The sequence below is a fragment of the Limulus polyphemus genome, unplaced genomic scaffold (assembly GCF_000517525.1).
Source record: "Limulus polyphemus unplaced genomic scaffold, Limulus_polyphemus-2.1.2 Scaffold2303, whole genome shotgun sequence".
In the NCBI taxonomy this organism is placed as follows: domain Eukaryota; kingdom Metazoa; phylum Arthropoda; class Merostomata; order Xiphosura; family Limulidae; genus Limulus; species Limulus polyphemus.
This window is the reverse complement of record NW_013667913.1, coordinates 39,592-60,405: the sequence shown is the minus strand read 5'-3', so window position 1 is coordinate 60,405 and position 20,814 is coordinate 39,592. Positions and strand designations below refer to the sequence as shown.

The following is a 20,814-nucleotide window of genomic DNA, read 5'->3' as shown; positions in this document are numbered from 1 at the left end:
TTATATATAAACACATTTTAATGAGTGTTCGGACTCCATTGTCTCTCGATGGAACAGCGGTAAGTCTACGGAATTACAGTGCTAAAATCCGGGGTTTGAATCCTTGCGATGAACACAGCAGACTTAGCACTAAAACAAACAAACTCCAGTTTGCGTAAACTAGACTTTACAATCAGTTTTACAGCAGGTATTTTTGTTTCATTTTGTTCTAAGAAGGTCAAAAGAAATTAAAGATTAAAGGGTAATCCAAGAGATTAAAAGGTAATCCAGGAGATTAAAAGGTAATCCATGAGATTAAAAGGTAATCCAGGAGATTAAAAGGTAACTCAAGAGATTAGGAGGTAATCCAAGAGATTAGAAGGTAAGTCAGGAGATGAAAAGGTAATCTAGGAGAGGTCGTAATGTGGAGAGTTACTTCAATATTTCAGGCCTTAGCCCTCCGCCCACATCACAGCAAACAATCATTATAACAAAACTTTAATTGAAACATGAATATTCAGAGTGTAAGCTCATTTGATTTAAATTAAGAGCCTCGTTCTATGCTCAAATATAACTTAATGTGGCATTCGTAATTATTTTCTTTATCCCACGTTATGTTGATTACACCATTCTTGTCATTTATAGTCAGCACCATGTTCATGTTAACAAATTAATTTTCATGAAGCCCTATTATTTCTTTAACTCGGTGAAATATCTTCAGTGCTTTACATTTCTGAGATCTAATTCTTCTTGCCAAATTCGATCTTTAGATTCTAATTTAAATAACAACTAAATATTAGCAAGTAAAGTGTGAAATCTATTTTCTAGTACTACACAAATTCTTAATTTGTGAAGTAATATCAATAATAAGGTCACGTTAATTTAAAATTCTGGAATTTCGAAACGACTCATGTGATTAAAACGAACGCCATATCATGAAATAGTTAAGTATTTAAATTTTCACCGCCCTCTATAATCAGTGTTACTTCACTCTACATCTTAGGTTTAAATTTCACTCTGATTACATAACTAATTTTGACCGGAAGTTAGTATTATTTATATATTAAATTACGATCTACCACGATATTAAATAGACACCCATGAAGGTTTTTTTTTTCACCCAAACCTCAGCTATATACTTAAGCTGTTTTCATGACAAGAAAAACTAACTATTTACCTTACTGCTTAAGTTATTATCTCATTATATGTATTCCGGCAGAGCTCAGAAAGTATTGTGTTTCAAAAGTAAATAAAACCACAATTAAGAGTAACAAATATCTGTATTTTTTGCTTTTGAAGTTCATATGTCATGGTGCGTTATAGCCTACAGAGTGCGTAATTCTTCTCGTGATTCATGGCATGCGCACGTTTTGCCCGACGTCATCACAGTACATATTGCAACGTTAAGCGTCCCTTATGTAGCATCATTTTAGTGTTTTCTGACAGACAACACACTACTGTATTGTGGTGTGAGTGGTTAAAACAGCTGACCTCTCCAGTGAAACTACGCTGAAACCGACGAAATACATTATTAGTGATATCTTTATCAATCTTAAATTATGTTTACTTTCTTATCTGTAATGTAATATAGTTTTAATTTCATTTGTTTAGAATCATTTAAAAACATTATAATCTATTTTATTTTTAAAAAACCTAACTTTACAGACTGTTATACGTGAAGGAGATTAAATATATATTATAATTTCTTTTATTTTACGACCAAGAAGAGTTTTCATGAAACTAGTGAATTAGATAACTCACGCCAATAGTAACATCAATAAAATAAGACTATATATATATATACGTTGTTTGGAAGTAAGATTACCCACGAATAGACAAGAAAATAATAATATGTTTTAAAAACCAAATGAAATACCATATTTATCGTTTTATAGAAATGTCACTAGATATGTTCAAGTTTTCATTGTGATATGAATTTTTAATGCAATATATATCATATGAAATACGAGCAAACTTATATAATGATACTTAAATCCAAACAAACAGAAACTTTGATTTATCGTGATAGCTTGGTGGCTTTAAAGCAAGGAAACGTGGCTAAGGAAATTTGACACGTCAAATACACCTTTGAAAAGCTTTCTTATCTTTTCATCTATCAGTATCATGTTTCCTTTGATGTGAGTTTTGACAGCTTTGGAATTATACATTTAAGTTTCTTGGAAAAGTAATAGGAGCTTGTGTTCTGTTTGTGAGTCGTGTTAACCGATATGTTTTGTGTGCTTTAAGTTAAACCTACCACATAACAGGAAATATCTGATATCCAATTCCAAGAACAATATGTCAGGACTAAACTTCAGAGATTCCAAAGTTATGTCAACTTTTTTTTTATAATAATTCTTTGTTTGTTTATACATTTTAAATCAACTTATATTTTTATATTAGTTTAATTCAAATAAATACATCCCAATGTTTATTTTTCAAAACCAAAAAATTCCATTATTTTATTCTAATAAATTTCTTAAATTAAGCATTGCAAAAAAAAGTTATGTTAATCTCTCTTCAGAATTATTATTTTTCTTTGCGGTATACGTTTAATTGATATCCGTTTTGTTTAATTTGATTCGCTGCGATCACTAAACATTAACAAAAATATTTAATAAAGAATTAACCATTAATCTTGTAATTTAGAAAAATCCTGGCGATTATCTCTGGTATTCCACAAGCACCGTACTCTTCAGGAACAATATAACGGGTTAATTTTCAGGTTATTGTTTTCTTCGTGTAGACTTCCTGTACAGAGACTACAAAGCTCTTTCCATTGCTCGATGCAACGTCATTTTACCACAGCCATACGGGAAACCTTTTTACGATAGGAAATATTTATAACGTTAAGTAAATATTCTCCTCAAAACCCGAATCTCGTTCAGTTTCAGAACAATTTAACAGCACCGTATGGTAGCTCAAACTTCTGTGGAATGTTAAAAATAGCCTGTTTGTTGCAGAAAGTCGTATTCTTCTTCGGAAGTAACGAGAACAACAGATGGTTTGTGATCTGCTGTATTCAATTTTGAATTATTCATGAAACTAGGCCTCTTTCCTATTTCACAACAGTTTAAGCAGAAAGCATTTTTAGTTTGATCGAAATAATTCCAGAATTCCCTGAGGGTATAAATATGGCCGTCTCCATCATTTATTTTAACAGTTTAGTTGTCTGAAAGAATTTAAAATGATTTGAATTTCATTGCTTTTATGGTCACGTGAATTATATATATATATATCTAAAACAAATTTCTAAACTTTTCACCGTGTTTGGATTTTTAATGTTTTAATATCTATGAATAAAATATGTGATATTGTCAATGTTCAATATATAACTAAAGGGCATAACTGTTAAGACTTGTTTCAAGATTCTACACTGTATGACACTATTAATATATCCATCAGTAACCCTCACTGCTAATACATTGAATGGATTACCATAGACACGCACACATACATATCCGTTATTGTAACATACGTTTGTAGAAATTTAAAAAATAAAAAGATAAGTTCCTGATCAGTTTTATTTAATTTTTTTATTAAATCTATAACTTGTCAATAAAGAAAGATAAATACAACTTATAGAAAAATATACATTTAAATGGTGTTAGCAATATTTATTCCTTCAATAATTTATAGTTTATATCTTTTGAACATGTTTCATAAAAAAGTTTGATACGACGAATGAAACTATACGTTCAGTTAGATTATTTCTAAATTACTTCAAGGTGCTGTTATTGCCTAGTCGTTCATTTTTAAAGCATGGTACCACTATTGCCTAGTCGTTCATTTTTCTCGCTCGGTGCTGCTATTGCCTAGTGGTCCATTTTTCAAGTTAGGTGCTGTTATTGCCTAACCGTCCATTTTTGAAGCGTGGTACCACTATTGCCTAGTCGTTCATTTTTTTTAGCTAGGTACTGTTATTGCCTAGTTGTCCGTTTTTAAAGCATGGTACCACTATTGCCTATTCGTCAATTTTTCTAGCGAGGTGTTGTTGTTGCCTAGTCGTCCATTTTTCTAGCTAGGTGTTGTTATTGCCTAGTGGTCCATTTTTTTCAAACTAGGTGCTGTTATCGCCTAGTTGTCCATTTTTAAAGCATGATACCACTATTGCCTATTCGTCCATTTTTCTAGCGAGGTGTTGTTGTTGCCTAGTCGTCCATTTTTCTAGCTAGGTGTTGTCATTGCCTAGTCGTCTATTTTTAAATTAGAAACAATATAATAAACAATGAATACAGAAAGACAGGAAACAAACGAAGAAGCGTGTTCATTATGAGCGGGAAGATACGTGCTTTTATTATGATCTTAGTTCTACAATTGATTAAACAGTAATGGGTTTCACTGTACGACGTTGCTTTAAAGAAACCGCACAGTCTATAGATCATTATAACATACCCGACTACAGTGTTACCACTAATTGAATACTTTTCTGACCCATAAAAATACCTTTTGGTTCGCATTTGAGTGTGGAAGAAAGAGTCTGAAGATTATACTACACACAAAGTCGTTGTTTTGTCTTTCCTTGAGGTTTTCTAAGCCAAACATTTACAATTGTCTGAGGATGAATACGTTCTCATTAGTCTGTTCTGTCCCACTTTCGCCCCTCATGCAACACCTTGATCTCCAAGGTAGTTGTTGAACGATACTTCGCTTGCCAGCTGTTGCGGAGGCGCGACCGGTCTATTTGTGGTGTCTGGGTAGAGCTACCTAATGGAGAATGAAATATAGGAGTCATTCTGTGAAGCTTATAAGTGGAGTTACCTTGCTCGTGACCTTTTGCTCTGTTCGACGTGAGTTGTATATCAACTTTCCAATCTGCTCTGAACGTTCTGAAGATTAGTAGTATTTTCACCTCTTGCGTTTGCTGTTGTGTGTTTATCATATTCTAGTTGTTCTACGTTATCTCTGGGCGATTTATTCACTTCTTCAAGGTCACTGTTTGAATTAGAGAAACTCAACGCCCTTGTGTTTTGTGAAAGCTTGATAAAAATGTATGCTAAAATTGGCAAAGATTAATAGAACTAACAATAACTGAAAGAAATAGAAACCTTACAATGAAGCCTGGGAAAATACAACCCTTACAATAAAGCCTGAAATAAATATAAACCTTACAATGAAGCCTGAAAGAAATATAAACTTTACAAGAAGCCTGAAAGAAATATAAAACTTACAATGAAACCTGAAAGAAATATAAACCTTACAATGAAGCCTGGGAAAATACAATCCTTACAATGAACCCTGAAAGAAATATAAACCTTACAATGAAGCCTGAAAGAAATATAAACTTTACAAGAAGCCTGAAAGAAATATAAAGCTTACAATGAAGCCTGAAAGAAATATAAACCTTTCAATGAAGCCCGAAAGAAATATAAAGCTTACAATGAAGCCCGAAAGAAATTTAAACCTTACAATGAAGCCCGAAAGAAATATAAAGTTTACAATGAAGCCTGAAAGAAATATAAACTTTACAATGAAGCTTGAAAGAAATATAAAGTTTACAATGAAGCCTGAAAGAAATATAAACTTTACAATGAAGCTTGAAAGAAATATAAACCTTTCAATGAAGCCTGAAAGAAATATAAACCTTATAATGAAGACTGAAAGAATATAAACCTTACAATGGAGCCTGCATTAATATCAAAATGTTTCCAGTTTCACAATGTCTGGTTTATCTTAAACAATTTTTAGCTCCTCAGTCCCAGCCTCGAAACTCCATTAAGAGAATCGGAGTTACACGTTTTATTTAATTTAGTATGATGTATTTATTAAGTATTGGGTCTTGTTGTGATGTACAGGGTGTCCCAGAACTCTGGACCCATAGGGAAATAATACTCAGTGTATTTTTATTTCTTTATTGCTAGCTGGAGTACTCGTCACCTGGACGGAAATTATGTAAATTCATGATTAATGAAATGTTATCTCAGGACATGATAAGTTGCTTGTAATTGTGAAAAACGTAAAAACGCCCATTAAAATTGCAAAACACAAAATGTGAAAATGTAAATTTGTATGTATCTCCGCATGTACCCAACAAACATCCATGCCAAATTTGGTGAAGATCCATCGACAGGGGACGAAGTAGCGGTAAAAAACGCTAATAAAAACTGCAAAACGCAAAATGCAAAACTGAAAATGTGAAAGTATCCCCGCATGGACCTAATGAACCTCCATACCAACTTGGATGAAGATCCATCCACAACCTGCAAAGTAGTTATCTGGACGTACATAAGACAACATATATTTATATAGATTCAAAATACATGCCATTAACAGCCGTACACATGTCAATTCTTGGTATACTGTGACATCGGGTTTTTTTTCTTTCCTGAAATATGTACAACTGACATTAGAAACGTGTTTGTCGATTTTCCCTACGGGTCCAGACTTCTGGAACACCTTGCACATTATATATCATGCTTTTTACTATTTTCCAGAATCGACAGTTTAAGCACCTTGAAACTGAGAATTTTCCATATTTTATTTTTCTAAACACTTAAAAAGTCAAAAATTATGTTGATTTTTTTTCTCATTAGCTCGTTTTCAGGTAATGCGTTAAACACAACCTTACTGATGATCACTTATAAAAGCTGTTGTAGTGTAAAAAATCAACAATTCAGCAAATGTATTGGTTCTGCTGAAAAATATATTACTAAACTCGCCTACTATATTACATATATTCCTATTAAACCGACACAATAATTCCATATATTGATTGCTCAATTATTTCAGATAACACAGCAATATAACAATCATATATGCTTTAAAAGTTTGAATACTTTATAGAGTTCATCAGGGATTCACCAAAACAACAACTTTATAGGTTTCAACACTTTATAAAGATAGTCAAGGATTCACCAAGACAACAAACAACTTTAAAAGTTTCAACACATTATGAAGGTGGTAAAGGAATCACCAAGACAACAAACAACTTTAAAGTTTCAACACTTTATCAAGGTGGTCATGGATTCACCAAGACAACAACTTTATAGGTTTCAACACTTTATAAAGGTAGTCAAGGATTCACTAAGACAACAAACAACTTTAAAAGTTTCAACACTTTATCAAGGTAGTCAAGGATTCACCAAGACAACAAACAACTTTAAAAGTTTCAACACTTTATCAAGGTGGTCATGGATTCACCAAGACAACAACTTTATAGGTTTCAACACTTTATAAAGGTAGTCAAGGATTCACCAAGACAACAAACAACTTTAAAAGTTTCAACACTTTATGAAGGTGGTAAAGGATTCACCAAGACAACAAACAGCTTTAAAAGTTTTAACACTTTATCAAGGTAGTCATGGATTTACCAAGACAACAAATTTAAATGTTTCAACACTTTATGAAAGTTGTCAAAGATTCACCAAGACAACAACTTTTAAAATTTCAACATTTGATCAAAGATTCACCAAGACAACAAGTTTGAATTCACGTTTTAACAACTGAATCTACAAAGTTATGTCATATCCTAATTCTATTACAAAATCTATTTAAGGAACACTTATAATATTCATTACAAGGACAGGGTCACACAATTAGAAGACAAGAGCATTAACATTGATATGTATAATGGTAGCCATGCCTTGAAATACGATATTGTGTTTGTTGCGTGACTCCAGTTAAATTATGACACACAGTTTGTTTTACTTTCATATTTTTACGTAACATATTTTTACGCTCAGTTATTTATATAATTCAGATAATTCAGAGATCGTCATTACCATATCGATATTGTTTTACAACCTACAAGTCATGCTTGACGCATGGTTTTCTAAAATGTTGTTTCTAAACTTATATGTGTGAATGAACAAAAAAATGAACATTTTTTTTACGCAGTAACAGTTCGGTATTAGCGAGCACAACACTTTGAGTCTCATGTGTTTATAGCTCTTCCTTTAAACGCTATTTTTTTTATTTCCTCAAAATTTGATTTATGGCTTACATTCAGAAGGGATTTCTCCAAAGTCACAGCTTGACGTTGAACGATATGTGTGATAAGAATAATAAGATACTTTACACATTAAACGGGTTATTCTATGGCTCTTCTGTACGACTCTGTATATAACATTCATTTTCACAGCTTAATTGTTAAAACAGTAAGCTCAACGTCTCGGAATAATTATAAGTTGTGAATTTTCTCGAAGAAGGTTGTTAAAAAGTGCGTGACAAAAATATTTTATATGAAGTTTGCGAAAACTTTATAAACCCATTAGCACAAAATTATTCTTTGCATTAAATCGGCATGCTTTTAGTAATTCAAACTTTTAGACGGCTTGTAACACCGATAAAAGACTTTAAACTATAGATTGTTTTAGCTCAGGTATCTTATATTATAGAAGCTCCAGTCATCTAATTTATACATATAAAACACAGAGGGCGCTGTATAAGTAGAAAAAATATATAAAGCTATTTGTTGAGACTTTAGAACAAAATTAATTTGGTATTAAAATTCTCGTAGAAGCTTCTTGTTAGAAACTCCAGTCATCTAATTTATGCATATAAAACACAGAGGGCGCCGTATAAGTCAAAAAATATATAAAGCTATTTGTTGAGACTTTAGAACAAAATTAATTTGGTATTAAAACTCTCGTAGAAGCTTCTTGTTAGAAACTCCAGTCATCTAATTTATGCATATAAAACACAGAGGGCGCCGTATAAGTCAAAAAATATATAAAGCAATTTATTTAGACTTTAGAACAAATTATTTGGTAAAAAAACTTTCCAAATGAAACTGAAGTATGATTACAAAAACTACGTAAAAAATTAAAACATTTAACATTATATTTTTGCATGTCACCTTAACATAGTGAGTTTGTAATCTTCGTTTATTTCTTGTTGATTTTTAAGTACAAGCATGTAAGAAGATGTAGTAGTTTGTTCGAGTCTTATTAATCATCCTGTTTTTGTTTGTTTGTTTTTCTCTCCTCCTCCTCCCTCTCTTTCACGATATCAATTTGTTCTAGAAAAAAAAGGTTTTATCAGCAATGTTTTCCTGAGATCCACTGGAGAAACTACCTACTATATAAATGTCGTTTCAACGTATTATCGAATACGGGAACCCAGAGATGAAAAAACAAAAAACTGATCATATACTAAACATATGTAACTTCCTATATTTCACCATCTCTCATACGTTTAGTTATATCTTACTTCGTTCCTTGTGGTCAACTTCACATGTTATGTCGATCGATACTGATGAACACAGCCATCAACTAGTCCTTACTAGCACGTGGTACTTCGTGACTAGGGATGGTTCTGTTTCACAGATTATGTGGTACATTATCATACCAATAAATTAGAATCGTGATTTCTGGAACAGCTGCCCGAATCTAATCGATTTATGGGATTTTGCAAGCCAGGAAAACTCAAGTCTTTTGACATATGTTCAATGATGCTTAATGAGAGATTCAAATTCAGTTCTTATAAATCATGTTTATTGACAAAGGTAAAATAAAATCACTTTTAAGTTTGGAAGATATTGTTGTAAGATATGCTTCTTCAATGACTAAAAGTAAATAATAATACTAACGTCTAATGCAGGTTGTAAAATAAAACATTTATTGGTAAAAAATCTTTCTATTTTACTGGGAACATGATATGATCAGCACTTTTGTTTAGCAAGGTCTTGTAGTCCACGGAAGTTGCTCTGTTTGGCGAGGTTTTGTAGTCCACGGAAGTTGCTCTGTTTGGCGAGGTCTTGTAGTCCACGAAAGTTGCTCTGTTTGGCGAGGTCTTGTAGTCCAAGAAAGTTGCTCTGTTTGGCGAGGTCTTGTAGTCCACGGAAGCTGCTCTGTTTGGCGAGGTCTTGTAGTCCACGAAAGTTGCTCTGTTTGGAGAGGTCTTGTAGTCCACGGAAGTTGCTCTGTTTGCCGAGACCTTGCCGTCTACGAACGTTTCTTTGTTTGGCAAGGTCTTGCCGTTTACGAACGTTTCTCTGTTTGGTGAGATCTTGCGATCTACGAACGTTGCTTTGTTTGGCGAGGTCTTGCAGTCTACGGACGTTTTTCTGTTTGGTGAGATTTTGCGATCTACGAACGTTGCTTTGTTTGGCGAGGTCTTGCAGTCTACGGACGTTTTTCTGTTTGGTGAGATCTTGCGATCTACGAACGTTGCTTTGTTTGGCGATGTCTTGCAGTTTACGAACGTTTTTCTGTTTGGTGAGATCTTGCGATCTACGAACGTTCCTTTGTTTGCCGATGTCTTGCAGTCTACGAACGTTTCTTTGTTTGGTGAGATCTTCCGATATACGAACGTTGATCTGTGTCTCTCACACCCTATTGAACAGACGTGACTTTTAGTGAAAGTGCACTAGTACACTGGTTTCGATAGACGACTATCGAGGAATCCAAGAGACGCACACAGGCCTTCCATTTTCAAGAAATTATGTTCAGACTATTTACAGTTTTTTACTTTCAAGAAATTATGTTCAGACTATTTACAGTTTTCACTTTCAAGAAATTATGTACAGACCTTTACAGTTTTTACTTTCAAGAAATTATGTTCAGACTTTTACAATTTTCACTTTCAAGAAATTATGTACAGACCTTTTACAGTTTTCAAAAAATTCTGTACAGACTTTTACAGTTTCCCTTTTCAAGAAATTATGTTCAGACCTTTTACATTTTTCACTTTCAAGAAATTATGTTCTGACTACTATTTACAGTTTTCACTTTCAAAAAATTATGTACAGACTTTTACAGTTTTCACTTTCAAGAAATTATGTACAGACCTCTTACAGTTTTCAAAAAATTCTGTACAGAACTTTTATAGTTTTCACTTTCAAGAAATTATGTACAGACCTTTTATGCTTAATATCCATCGATCCTTAAAGTTATAGTAAAGACTTAAAACAGGAGAGGTTCATTGACGAAATAGAGCACAAGATAGCGCTCAGACAGCATAAATGCAATGAAGGCTTTGAAAACAATAATAAATACCGTATCTAGTTTAATCCATATATTCATTTACTGATTTTATTAATTCGTATGTGTGTGTGAGAGAGGTAGCCATATATCAAGAACCTGTTGAAAAGGAAACTACAATGTGTAATGCTGTAGAGAAAATTTAAACTTTGGTGCTGTTAAAACGCCTTCATTCGCTTTGTTCCGCGTCTTTAGTTGGCCTGAATCTTTGTTTAATGACTTTTATAATCCACAACGGTATGTCTACCAGGTAATTAATCCATGCTTTACATCGTGGATTTCCGTATGAATTCAATGTTTTCTCTGTCTATAGGGCTTCAAGCATTACAGATTACGCAGCTGTCTGTTCCCCGATGGATTGAAAATGGAACCCAGGAGTCTGTCACGTTGGACTGTGTTTACAACTTTACATACGAAGACGATCACCTTGTCGTCAAATGGTTCCATAACGATGATCCTAAACCCATCTACCAATGGATTCCTGAACTCGGATCCCGACTGGTTTCCGAGAAACTACAAGGGCGTATCGACATGAACTCCTCCACCACTCCATCCACGAACTTCACGCAGTACCGAAGTCTCCGAATCCTGAAACCAACCTCACAGCTCAGTGGGAAGTATTCTTGCCACGTGACATCTTTCAACGGACTCGACACGGCGGAAAAGGAAATGACAGTTTACGGTAAGATCCGTGTAATAATAACATCTTAAACACAACTGATAAGTGAGGAACATAAAAATTCGTGTATATTTTACGAACTCCGTACCTACAGCTAGCTCTAAAATATATTTTTAAAGGTGAACGATAAAAGTTTCTGCAATCTTTAGTTTAAAGTTTAAAACCATTTTATCTTTTTTTTTATAAATGTTTTTTTTTCTGGCTCATTTTATCGAATTCCTTCTTCTTAGACTGTCTTTATTATGATGTTAATTTACTTTTAAAATAACTTACTATGGTTAGCCTCCTAGTGGCACAGCGGTATGTCGGCGGACTTACAACGCTAAAATCTGGGGCTCGATTCCCGCGGCGGGCAGAGCACAGATAGCCCATTGTGTAGCTTTGTGCTTAATTACAAATAAACAAACAAACAATAGTATGGTTATTGCATTGCGTACACTGGTGGGTCAGCAATTAATTTAAAGGACTTACAACGCTAAAATCTGAGGTTCGATTTCCGCGGTGGACAGAGGATAGATAGCCCATTATCTAACTTTGCACTAAAACACAACTAGTAGTAAATCGAACTTGTCACCTGCTCTATGGAAATAGCTGCCATTCCTATTAGTGAACAAGGAATATTTCAATATATTAGTGAGCTGTTAAGTTTTACCTATGATTCGTGTACTTTAGAAAGCGTCATCGGAGACGTATGGTTGAACATACACATGAACTGAATAATATATACATGTTTTCTTTGGGATCAGTTGCAGAGAACTGTATAAGTTAAAGCAAACATTGTGTTCTTTACATGTTATTAACTGAGAAGAGCACAGGCAATGCAACTTAACATATTACTATATTTCCTATTATTTCAACAAAACATAAACATTTGAAACTATTAAAGACCGACATATAATGTTATACGCAACAGTTAATATTTAAAAAATTGCCATCCATAGGACAGTCCACCAAATCTGACCTGTCCAAACTTCTACCTCTAATGAGGAGCTATCAAATGAAGGAATAACTTTTAATGATTTCACCACAATCAATATGATCTTTAGAAGATTTTATAACGATTTTTTAAGCTGCTGTAATCTTATGTGAAATTACAGTTTCGTGTTTCCTTTTTTTCTTGTTTTTTGTTCTTTTTCTAATCAGAAAGGGCACATTTAAACAGCTTTGCATTTTTTATGCCATATTTCTCTTTTTAATCTTCTTTTGACTTATGTTACAAGCGAGTTTGTGAAAAGGTTTTTTTTTCAACGGGCTTATTAATATCAAAAGGTTTAATCTTACCCTCATAGGAAAATATGTTTTATATGAATGAAAAAATCTGACTTAGATTAAGCTTCTTCTGGGTGGAGAATATTACAGTTCTATATAATATTTTTGGGCTAAGAAAAGCAAAGAAAAAATATCAGTGATACTTTATAAAAATAGTTATTGACTTTATTCATATGTTAAGTATTTTATACGTCTGTGGAACCCTTTATAAAAATTATCGCTTTTATTTGTATGACTTTCCTGCTACTTTTCAATGATGTATATGATGTTCTTTTTGAAGTGTAATATAAACACACAGGTAAACCAAGTTTCTAGAATAGATAAATCCCCACTTTGATTCTTCTACATTTTCTGATTTTTTACATTATAGTTACTCTCCCATCAGAGACAGTTTAGTACCCTAAACAATATCAATGATTTACGTGCTAGTCGCCGTATGGATACTAGTTTTAAGAGTTTAAGACTAGTCTATCTTCTAAAATAAAGCACAGAAAGTTGGTAGTAAGTTGAACTAAAAATATATTTCATTTCATTGAAGTTTGTTTATATAATACCAAATTTTTGGTTTCTTTACAGAAACATGCCCCCCCCCCTCCCCCAGTGGCTCGGCGATAAGTTTGCGGACTTTTAATGCTAAAAGTTGGGTTTCGATACTCGTGATGGGCTTAGCTGTATACTATAAGTACTTACGATAAGATGGTGGCGAAACGTTATCAATCGTTATCGTGGTTATTAGCCTAAACGATCTCTTACGTCTAATTATAATTATTAATTATTTGTAATCATTCTTTATATAACTAGACACAGTTATCTCAATTTCGGCTGCTAATCTGTTGCCGTCTTCAGACAAATTCTGTAAAAGTTATTTCCGTGTTGGAACTGACCGGGATTCGATCCTGGGTCTTCTTGGTGGAAGTCTCTTGCTTCATTATTTTACTTATTATAAAACCTGATTCGTAATTAATATGTAATTATATAAAGAAATGTGAAAAGTAGGTTAATAATTAGCCCTAAACGACCGTATAGACTACTAACTATGATAACAATTGCACATTATATAGTATTGGCCAAAATACTTTCATACTAATGTTATTGTCTACATACATGAAGTACTCAGAGTAGTAACAGAGAAGGTAACGTATGATCGGACAAACATGTACGAGTTCTTATTCTGGTTGATATAAGTTCTTTTCAGCATTTGTTCATCATAACCCACCCACATATCTGTTTTGTGTAAAAGGTTTTGCTTTTGGAATAATCTTTTTCGAAACAAACCAACGCTTTGTTCAGACAATTTCTCTGTACGTGGTGTAAAGTCATTCCTCGTCATGTGCCAGAAGTTATAGGGTGTCAAATTGTTCGATTGTCCAGAAATGATATGAAGAAAAATCCTGAAACATCATCGAACTACAGGAAACGTTGTTCCAGGAAAGATTACTGGTAGATGTCGAATAACCAGAGATGACCGTGTTTTGATTGGGTTAAGACGTCAAGGTTGAAAGAAGTCTTGGAACATCTTACGACAGGAATGACAAGAACACATTCATTCCAGGGTATCCAAAAGAATAGTGAATAGGAAACAGACTAAACAAGGTTATTTTGCAAGAAGGGATATCTGAAACTTATATTACCCAGAATTCACCACCGTCACAGTGTTACCTTGGCAAGACAGCATGCTAACTTACATTTAGGTGACTGGCGACATGTCACTTTTTCAAATGTGTCCTGTTTCAGGCTTGTTAAAATTGATGATAGGATTCGTGTTCGTAGTTTGCCTGGAGAACAGATGAGAGAAGAGTAGCTTTCTCATTGGAGAGGGTGCAGTATTCATCATGGTGAAAAAACTGCTCTTCGTATCCTCCAGGGAAACGTAAATGGCGCCTCCTACAGGCATCACATTGAAAGGATATATCTGCCATATGCTAGAGCAAAGTCTGGCAATAACTTTGTGTACCAGGATAACAATGCCACTGCCCACAGTGTGCATATAGTACAGGATTATCTCGACCAGGAGGATGTTACAAGATTCCCATGGCCGCCAAAGTCTCCAGATTGCTATCCCATTGAGAAATGTTAGGCAGAACTGAGTCGAAAAATTGATAACCAGGACTTTAAACCAGCTACTGTAGCTGAGCTGCAGCGCCATCTAGTGAAAAGTTGGGATGAAATCACGGTGGATTACATCAATAACCTCATCGATAGCATGCCACGTCACGTTGCGGAGGTTATTAGAGTACAAGCACTGAACGTTTCATATGAAATGATATAAGGTTACAGATGCTATTTATAATACCTTCATGTTATATTTCGTCATTATATATGTTTTAGTGAGGTTTTGTTGTGATAGGTGAAATGTTGAATTACACATCTTTCTACAGGTGTCTGATAAAACTGTTTGTTGTTCTAATAAATCGTTCATGATGTCTATAGAACCTATCTCATTATACAAGTTATACGTGTAGATGTTTAATATAACATGTATAGATGACGAGGACTCGCAATAAATGCAAGTTCAAACATGTTAAAAATTCTAGTAATTTGATTTCATAATTCACTGATCTGACTTATAAGTCTAAAGCAGCATCTGCATTTTGATCTGACGAAGACCGGCTATTTGAAAAGTCGTCTTTGGCAAAATAAGTAGTTTGGCTATCTTTAACCTATTTAATTTTAACGACTTTTGTCTATGCAACTTTTTATGTGATTTAGGTTTCTTGAGTAAACCGATAAAGTATCTAAAGAATAACACATACAAACTCATTGAAATATTTCACGTAATGTTTAATCGCTCAGAAGTCACGTCTAACAGAGCGAGTTTTTGTGATAAAAACAACAACATCTATGTTTAAGTTTTTCACTATTCAATCAAAATATTTTTAAGAATTATAACCGACGCTTGATATTTCCTTTTCTTCTAGCTCCAGCTAAGTTTCTTCGTTTTAACTACACTAAAACGACCTCCGATAAAGCTAAGTTCGGCTGTGAAGTAGACCAGGTTTACCCGATACCTGATATCGATGTATTTCAAACTTCACCAGGAGCGAGCGAACACACGGTCATAACTGACAAAGAGACAGAAGTATTCCACCAGGAATATAGTTATAAAGTATCGGTAACTTATGAAGTAGACGACAGCGAACTCTCACCAGATGGCGCTACACGGTTTGACTGTTTTGTCTCTTTTCCTGGAACAAATTATCAGAGGCTTAGCAGTATAAATTATTATCCAGGTAAGTTATTTTAGAAATATCTACTGACTTCTTCAAAGTAGAATATCTAATACCTTCAACTGTTAAACTAAGTTATGTATTTAATGAAACAACTAATTACTTTTGTTGACGCTCAATGCTAAATCGTAATGACATAGCTTGACCTTCGTGGATTTCTATAAACATTTTCTAAGTTAGAAATGTAATTCTGATATGTGCATTTCAAACTCAGAGCAAATTTATTAAATTTCTAATTAAACATGAAAAATATTTCTGAAATATTCTTCTTTGAAAGCATTTACTAAAATTATGTTTATTGTAAACAATGGGATATAATTGGAATATTTATTGCAAACAATAGGATATAACTGGAATATTTATTGTAAACAGTAGGATATAACTGATAACTGGAATATTTATTGTAAACAATAGGATATAACTGGAATATTTAGTGTAAACAATAGGATATAACTGGAATATTTATTGTAAACAGTAGGATATAACTGGAATATTTATTGTAAACAGTAGGATATAACTGGAATATTTATTGTAAAAAGTAGGATATAACTGGAATATTTATTGTAAACAATAGGATATAACTGGAATATTTATTGTAAACAATAGGATATAACTGGAATATTTATTGTAAACAATAGGATATAACTGGAATATTTACTGCAAACAATAGGATATAACTGGAATATTTATTGTAAACAATGGGATATAACTGGAATATTTATTGCAAACAATAGGATATAACTGGAATATTTATTGTAAACGGTAGGATATAACTGATAACTGGAATATTTATTGTAAACAATAGGATATAACTGGAATATTTATTGTAAACAACAGGCTAAACCGGAATATTTATTGTAAACAATAGGATATAACTGAAATATTTATTGTAAACAATAGGATATAACTGGAATATTTAGTGTAAACAATAGGATAAACTGGAATATGATGAAGCCTGTAGAAACTGTCGTATGTTCGTTCTCTCAAAACAAATAGTACATTCACGTTGACATTGTAAATATGATGAGCAAACGTGTGTAATTTCATTTGGTATACCAAAAACTGTGATTTTGACCTCTCAATTTCATTATACAAACACACGTAAAATATTTCAAACTTGCGCTAAATTATTGTTCATATTAGCTACTCACAATCTTTTGCATGAGGAAATCGTTAAAGTATTAATAAAGTACCATATATTTCATATTTATTTTAATTTGAAATAGAAAACTTTTATTTTGATAGAATAAAATGAATTGATAGCCGTTTGTCTTTAGTTTTCAAAAACGAATTCGTGTTAATTTTTTTATACTGTAAATTGTTTGATATAATATTTGTGGGATGTGATTGAATCACAGCGTTCTTAGCTCAGGGTATATCGAAAGTAATTTCGATAGAAAATCCATTACAGTATATCAATGAAAAATTTTCCTACTGAGCTTGAAGATTTATAATAAATTCATTTCCTTCTGTTAATATTTTAAAGCATTTTATAGGAAAATAAAAAGCACGTGTGGTAGACATTGAATAACATATCTCATAGTTAAATATGACAAGAAAAGCTATGCCTGAATTGATCACTTTAACAAAAGTTTCCGCACAAATTTTGATTTTATTATTATTATCTTCGCCTTTTGAGTTAATTAACAATATTTCGGAAAGGACATCTTTAGGCATTTTTTTTTTGCTTTTGTAATTTACCTAAAGCATCATTCTTTGAAACTTATGTTTTGCCTTAACTTTAAGGTATGAGATTACAGATTTAAAGCTGCACTGTCGTTGCATATTTGATGGAAAACTTTAAGGTATGAGATTACAGATTTAAAGCTGCACTGTCGTTGCATATTTGATGGAAAACTTTAAGGTATGAGATTACAGATTTAAAGCTGCACTGTCGTTGCATATTTGATGGAATTTTCTTTATTGCTACATACTGGTTTTGTTTTTGTGTTTTTATGAAATCTAAAAAAAATTCAATTTTAACACTAAAAAAAATTATATATACATGCAATTAAAAACAGTGTACCGTTGAAACTAATGAATTCGTTTTTCAATAACATTTATTTTTTTCTTCGGATATTCGCAAACCGTCAACTCTTGGATTATTCTAATTAAATAGTGGGATTTTATCGTCATTTTTATAACACACCCACGATTCGAAAAAAAATCAAGATAATCCAGAGATGAAATCCAGTACTTGTTTCAGTAAGAAATGTGACGGATTTGGAGAATCACTCAGAAATTCAAGAGCAGCTTAACTATCGTGGCTGCGGTAATACAATGCAACACTGACTTCCAGATCGACGTGAGAGAGATAATGAGTCCAATAGACAACAAGTAACAAAATGCCCTGTTGGTGCTATTTTCGTATGATGTAAAAAAAAATTATCTTTCACTCAAAATCCATAAACAAACATAAGTTATTCAGATACCCTAAACATACGTATTATAATATGATTTAGTTTCCAAAATTTGACGGAGTAAACGCTATCTCCAATTCTGATAAGCCAACTTTTTCATCCATTTCTGTATCACCCGAAAGCCACGTTAGCTGTCTGCCATCTCAACTAAAGAGTTTAGTCACGAGTTAGGTACTTCTTAGCTAACACAGTGTGGCCAAGTTTTGTGAATCATGTCTGATGTTGTCTCACATCCAACTTGAAGCGACCTCGCTTATATGCTAGAAATTAATTTGAGGACTACAACGCTGCAGATAAGTGGTTGCTTCCTGTTTCACTAAAACTAAAAGCATTTCAACTTGATTAATAATATCAGAGCCTTAGATATCTTCTTCTCCTTTTTACAAACATTGACGTGCAAGAGATGAAATTATTTACTATGTTGTGTCTTCTTTCCAAGGTTTTATTCGGTGAATTTGATTTATTACAAGACAGTGGTAAGATAAAAAAAAAAAGTATAAACATTTTAATCCGACAGGCGTTACTTCTGAACACCTGCACTTTATGAGAAAGGTGTTTTCCATATTTGATCTCTCAGCTGGACAGCAAAAGGTTTCAGAGGGCAGAGAGCATGTAATATTGTTATAAATAGAAACCGCCACACTGTTCAAACTATATTATTTATCTGCAAAATATCTTATATTACACTTATAGTTCAATAATTCTTGGTGAGAACTTTGTTTGTTGGTTGGTTTCTAATTAAGTACAATGGGCTCTCTGTGCTCTGCCCACCACGGGTATCGAAACCCGGATTCTAGCGTTGTAAGTCCGTAGACATACCGCTGTGCCACTGTGGGGCCCTGGTGAGAGTAAAAAAAGTTTTAAGCTTTGGTTTATCTTATTTTGATACTATATATATAAAATTATTAATGAAGCAATGGTGAAGAACAAGATACCTGCAAAACCTAAAATATAACTGAACATAATTTCTACGTAACTCTCATACACAAAACATTTTCTACCAAAAGTTATCCTCAGCATGGTTAATGGAAAGTAAAAATAAAAATTTAATAGAACATTTTACATGTTTATGGCTCAATTTCTACTATTATAAACTTTTTATTAACAGAATTTGGCATGAGGGTTCCGAGTAAACTATAGGCTATTTGGCATGACGCAAGAGCATGAAAAAAACATAGTTACCTATGATAGCTTCTGTCGTTGTAATCCTAGTGAGTACACTCCACAACTGAATTTAATACCATAATTCACACTTTAATCACTCATAAAACTAAGCGATGCGAAAATACTCTAGCCTCAAGCGTCTCTTAGGATATTTTCTTGTGTAATATAACTATAGGTGATTTTATCGCCTTTCTTAAAATTCCCAATTTTCTGTACTTTTCGTTCCTTTCTTTTACTCGTCCTTTAAAGTTCTATATATATCACAGTCATTAGTTAAGTGTTCCTATTTTTATTACCTTCTGTACCATTTTACAGATGAGACATTCCGTTGAAGAATCCTTGCTTTGATAGTTTGTTAGCTGACATTTATTTCAAGCATTAACTAACCCCTTTTAAAATTTATTATAAAAATCCTTATATATATCATACAAGAGTAAAATAACCGCTTCGTTGAATTCAAGAATGTTCGTTTTATGTTCATATATCTGTTATAAATGTTAAGAACCATATCCTTAGTAATACGGTCCTTATAGTAGAAAGATATGCCTTTTGTTTTATTTCACACTTAGCTCGACTAATTCTCAGTCAGTAGAGTTCTAATAAATCTCAATATATCTATTCCATTTTCAGCTGTTTCCTTAGCTGTCCTGTAAGAAATGTTTATACTTTTACATTACCCATCCCTTTTCTTTTACCACAAAAAGTTTCGCATATTCATCTCATAAGAGGACGTATTAAAACTGACTAGTATAACAGTGGCAAAGCGGTAGGTCTGCGGACTTACAACGCTAGAATCCGGGTTTCGATACTCGTGGTCGGCAGAGCACAGATAGCCCATTGTGTAGCTTTGTGCTTAATTACAAACAAACAAACAAGTATAACAGGAATAAATGATTGGAATATACGTAACAATAATCATAAAATAGTAAACTTTTTATTGCACGTGTTCAAACTCATACGTTATTCTGTTATTATTTAAGCTTTATCGTTATCCAAAATCAATATTGTTCTCTTTTCTTTTCTCAATTCCCTCATTCGGTCATCAATAAGTTTACGAACTTTCAACGCTAAAACCGAGAGCTCGATTTCCAGAGGTGGACAGAGCGAAACGCTACCCATTGTGTAGCTTTGTACTAAAACACAACAATTACGAA

At 33.0% G+C, this 20,814-nt stretch overlaps 1 protein-coding gene across 1 annotated transcript in view; it reads left to right on the top strand.

The window, feature by feature from the left end:
• LOC106466561 overlaps nucleotides 1–20,814 on the top strand; it is a 60,657-nt gene that overhangs the window by 31,284 nt on the left and 8,559 nt on the right. Inside the window, exons 2-3 of the mRNA XM_013926853.2 lie at nucleotides 11,215–11,583; nucleotides 15,768–16,079. Coding sequence (XP_013782307.1) covers nucleotides 11,215–11,583; nucleotides 15,768–16,079 — 681 coding nt within the window. The remainder of the gene's footprint in view (nucleotides 1–11,214; nucleotides 11,584–15,767; nucleotides 16,080–20,814) is intronic.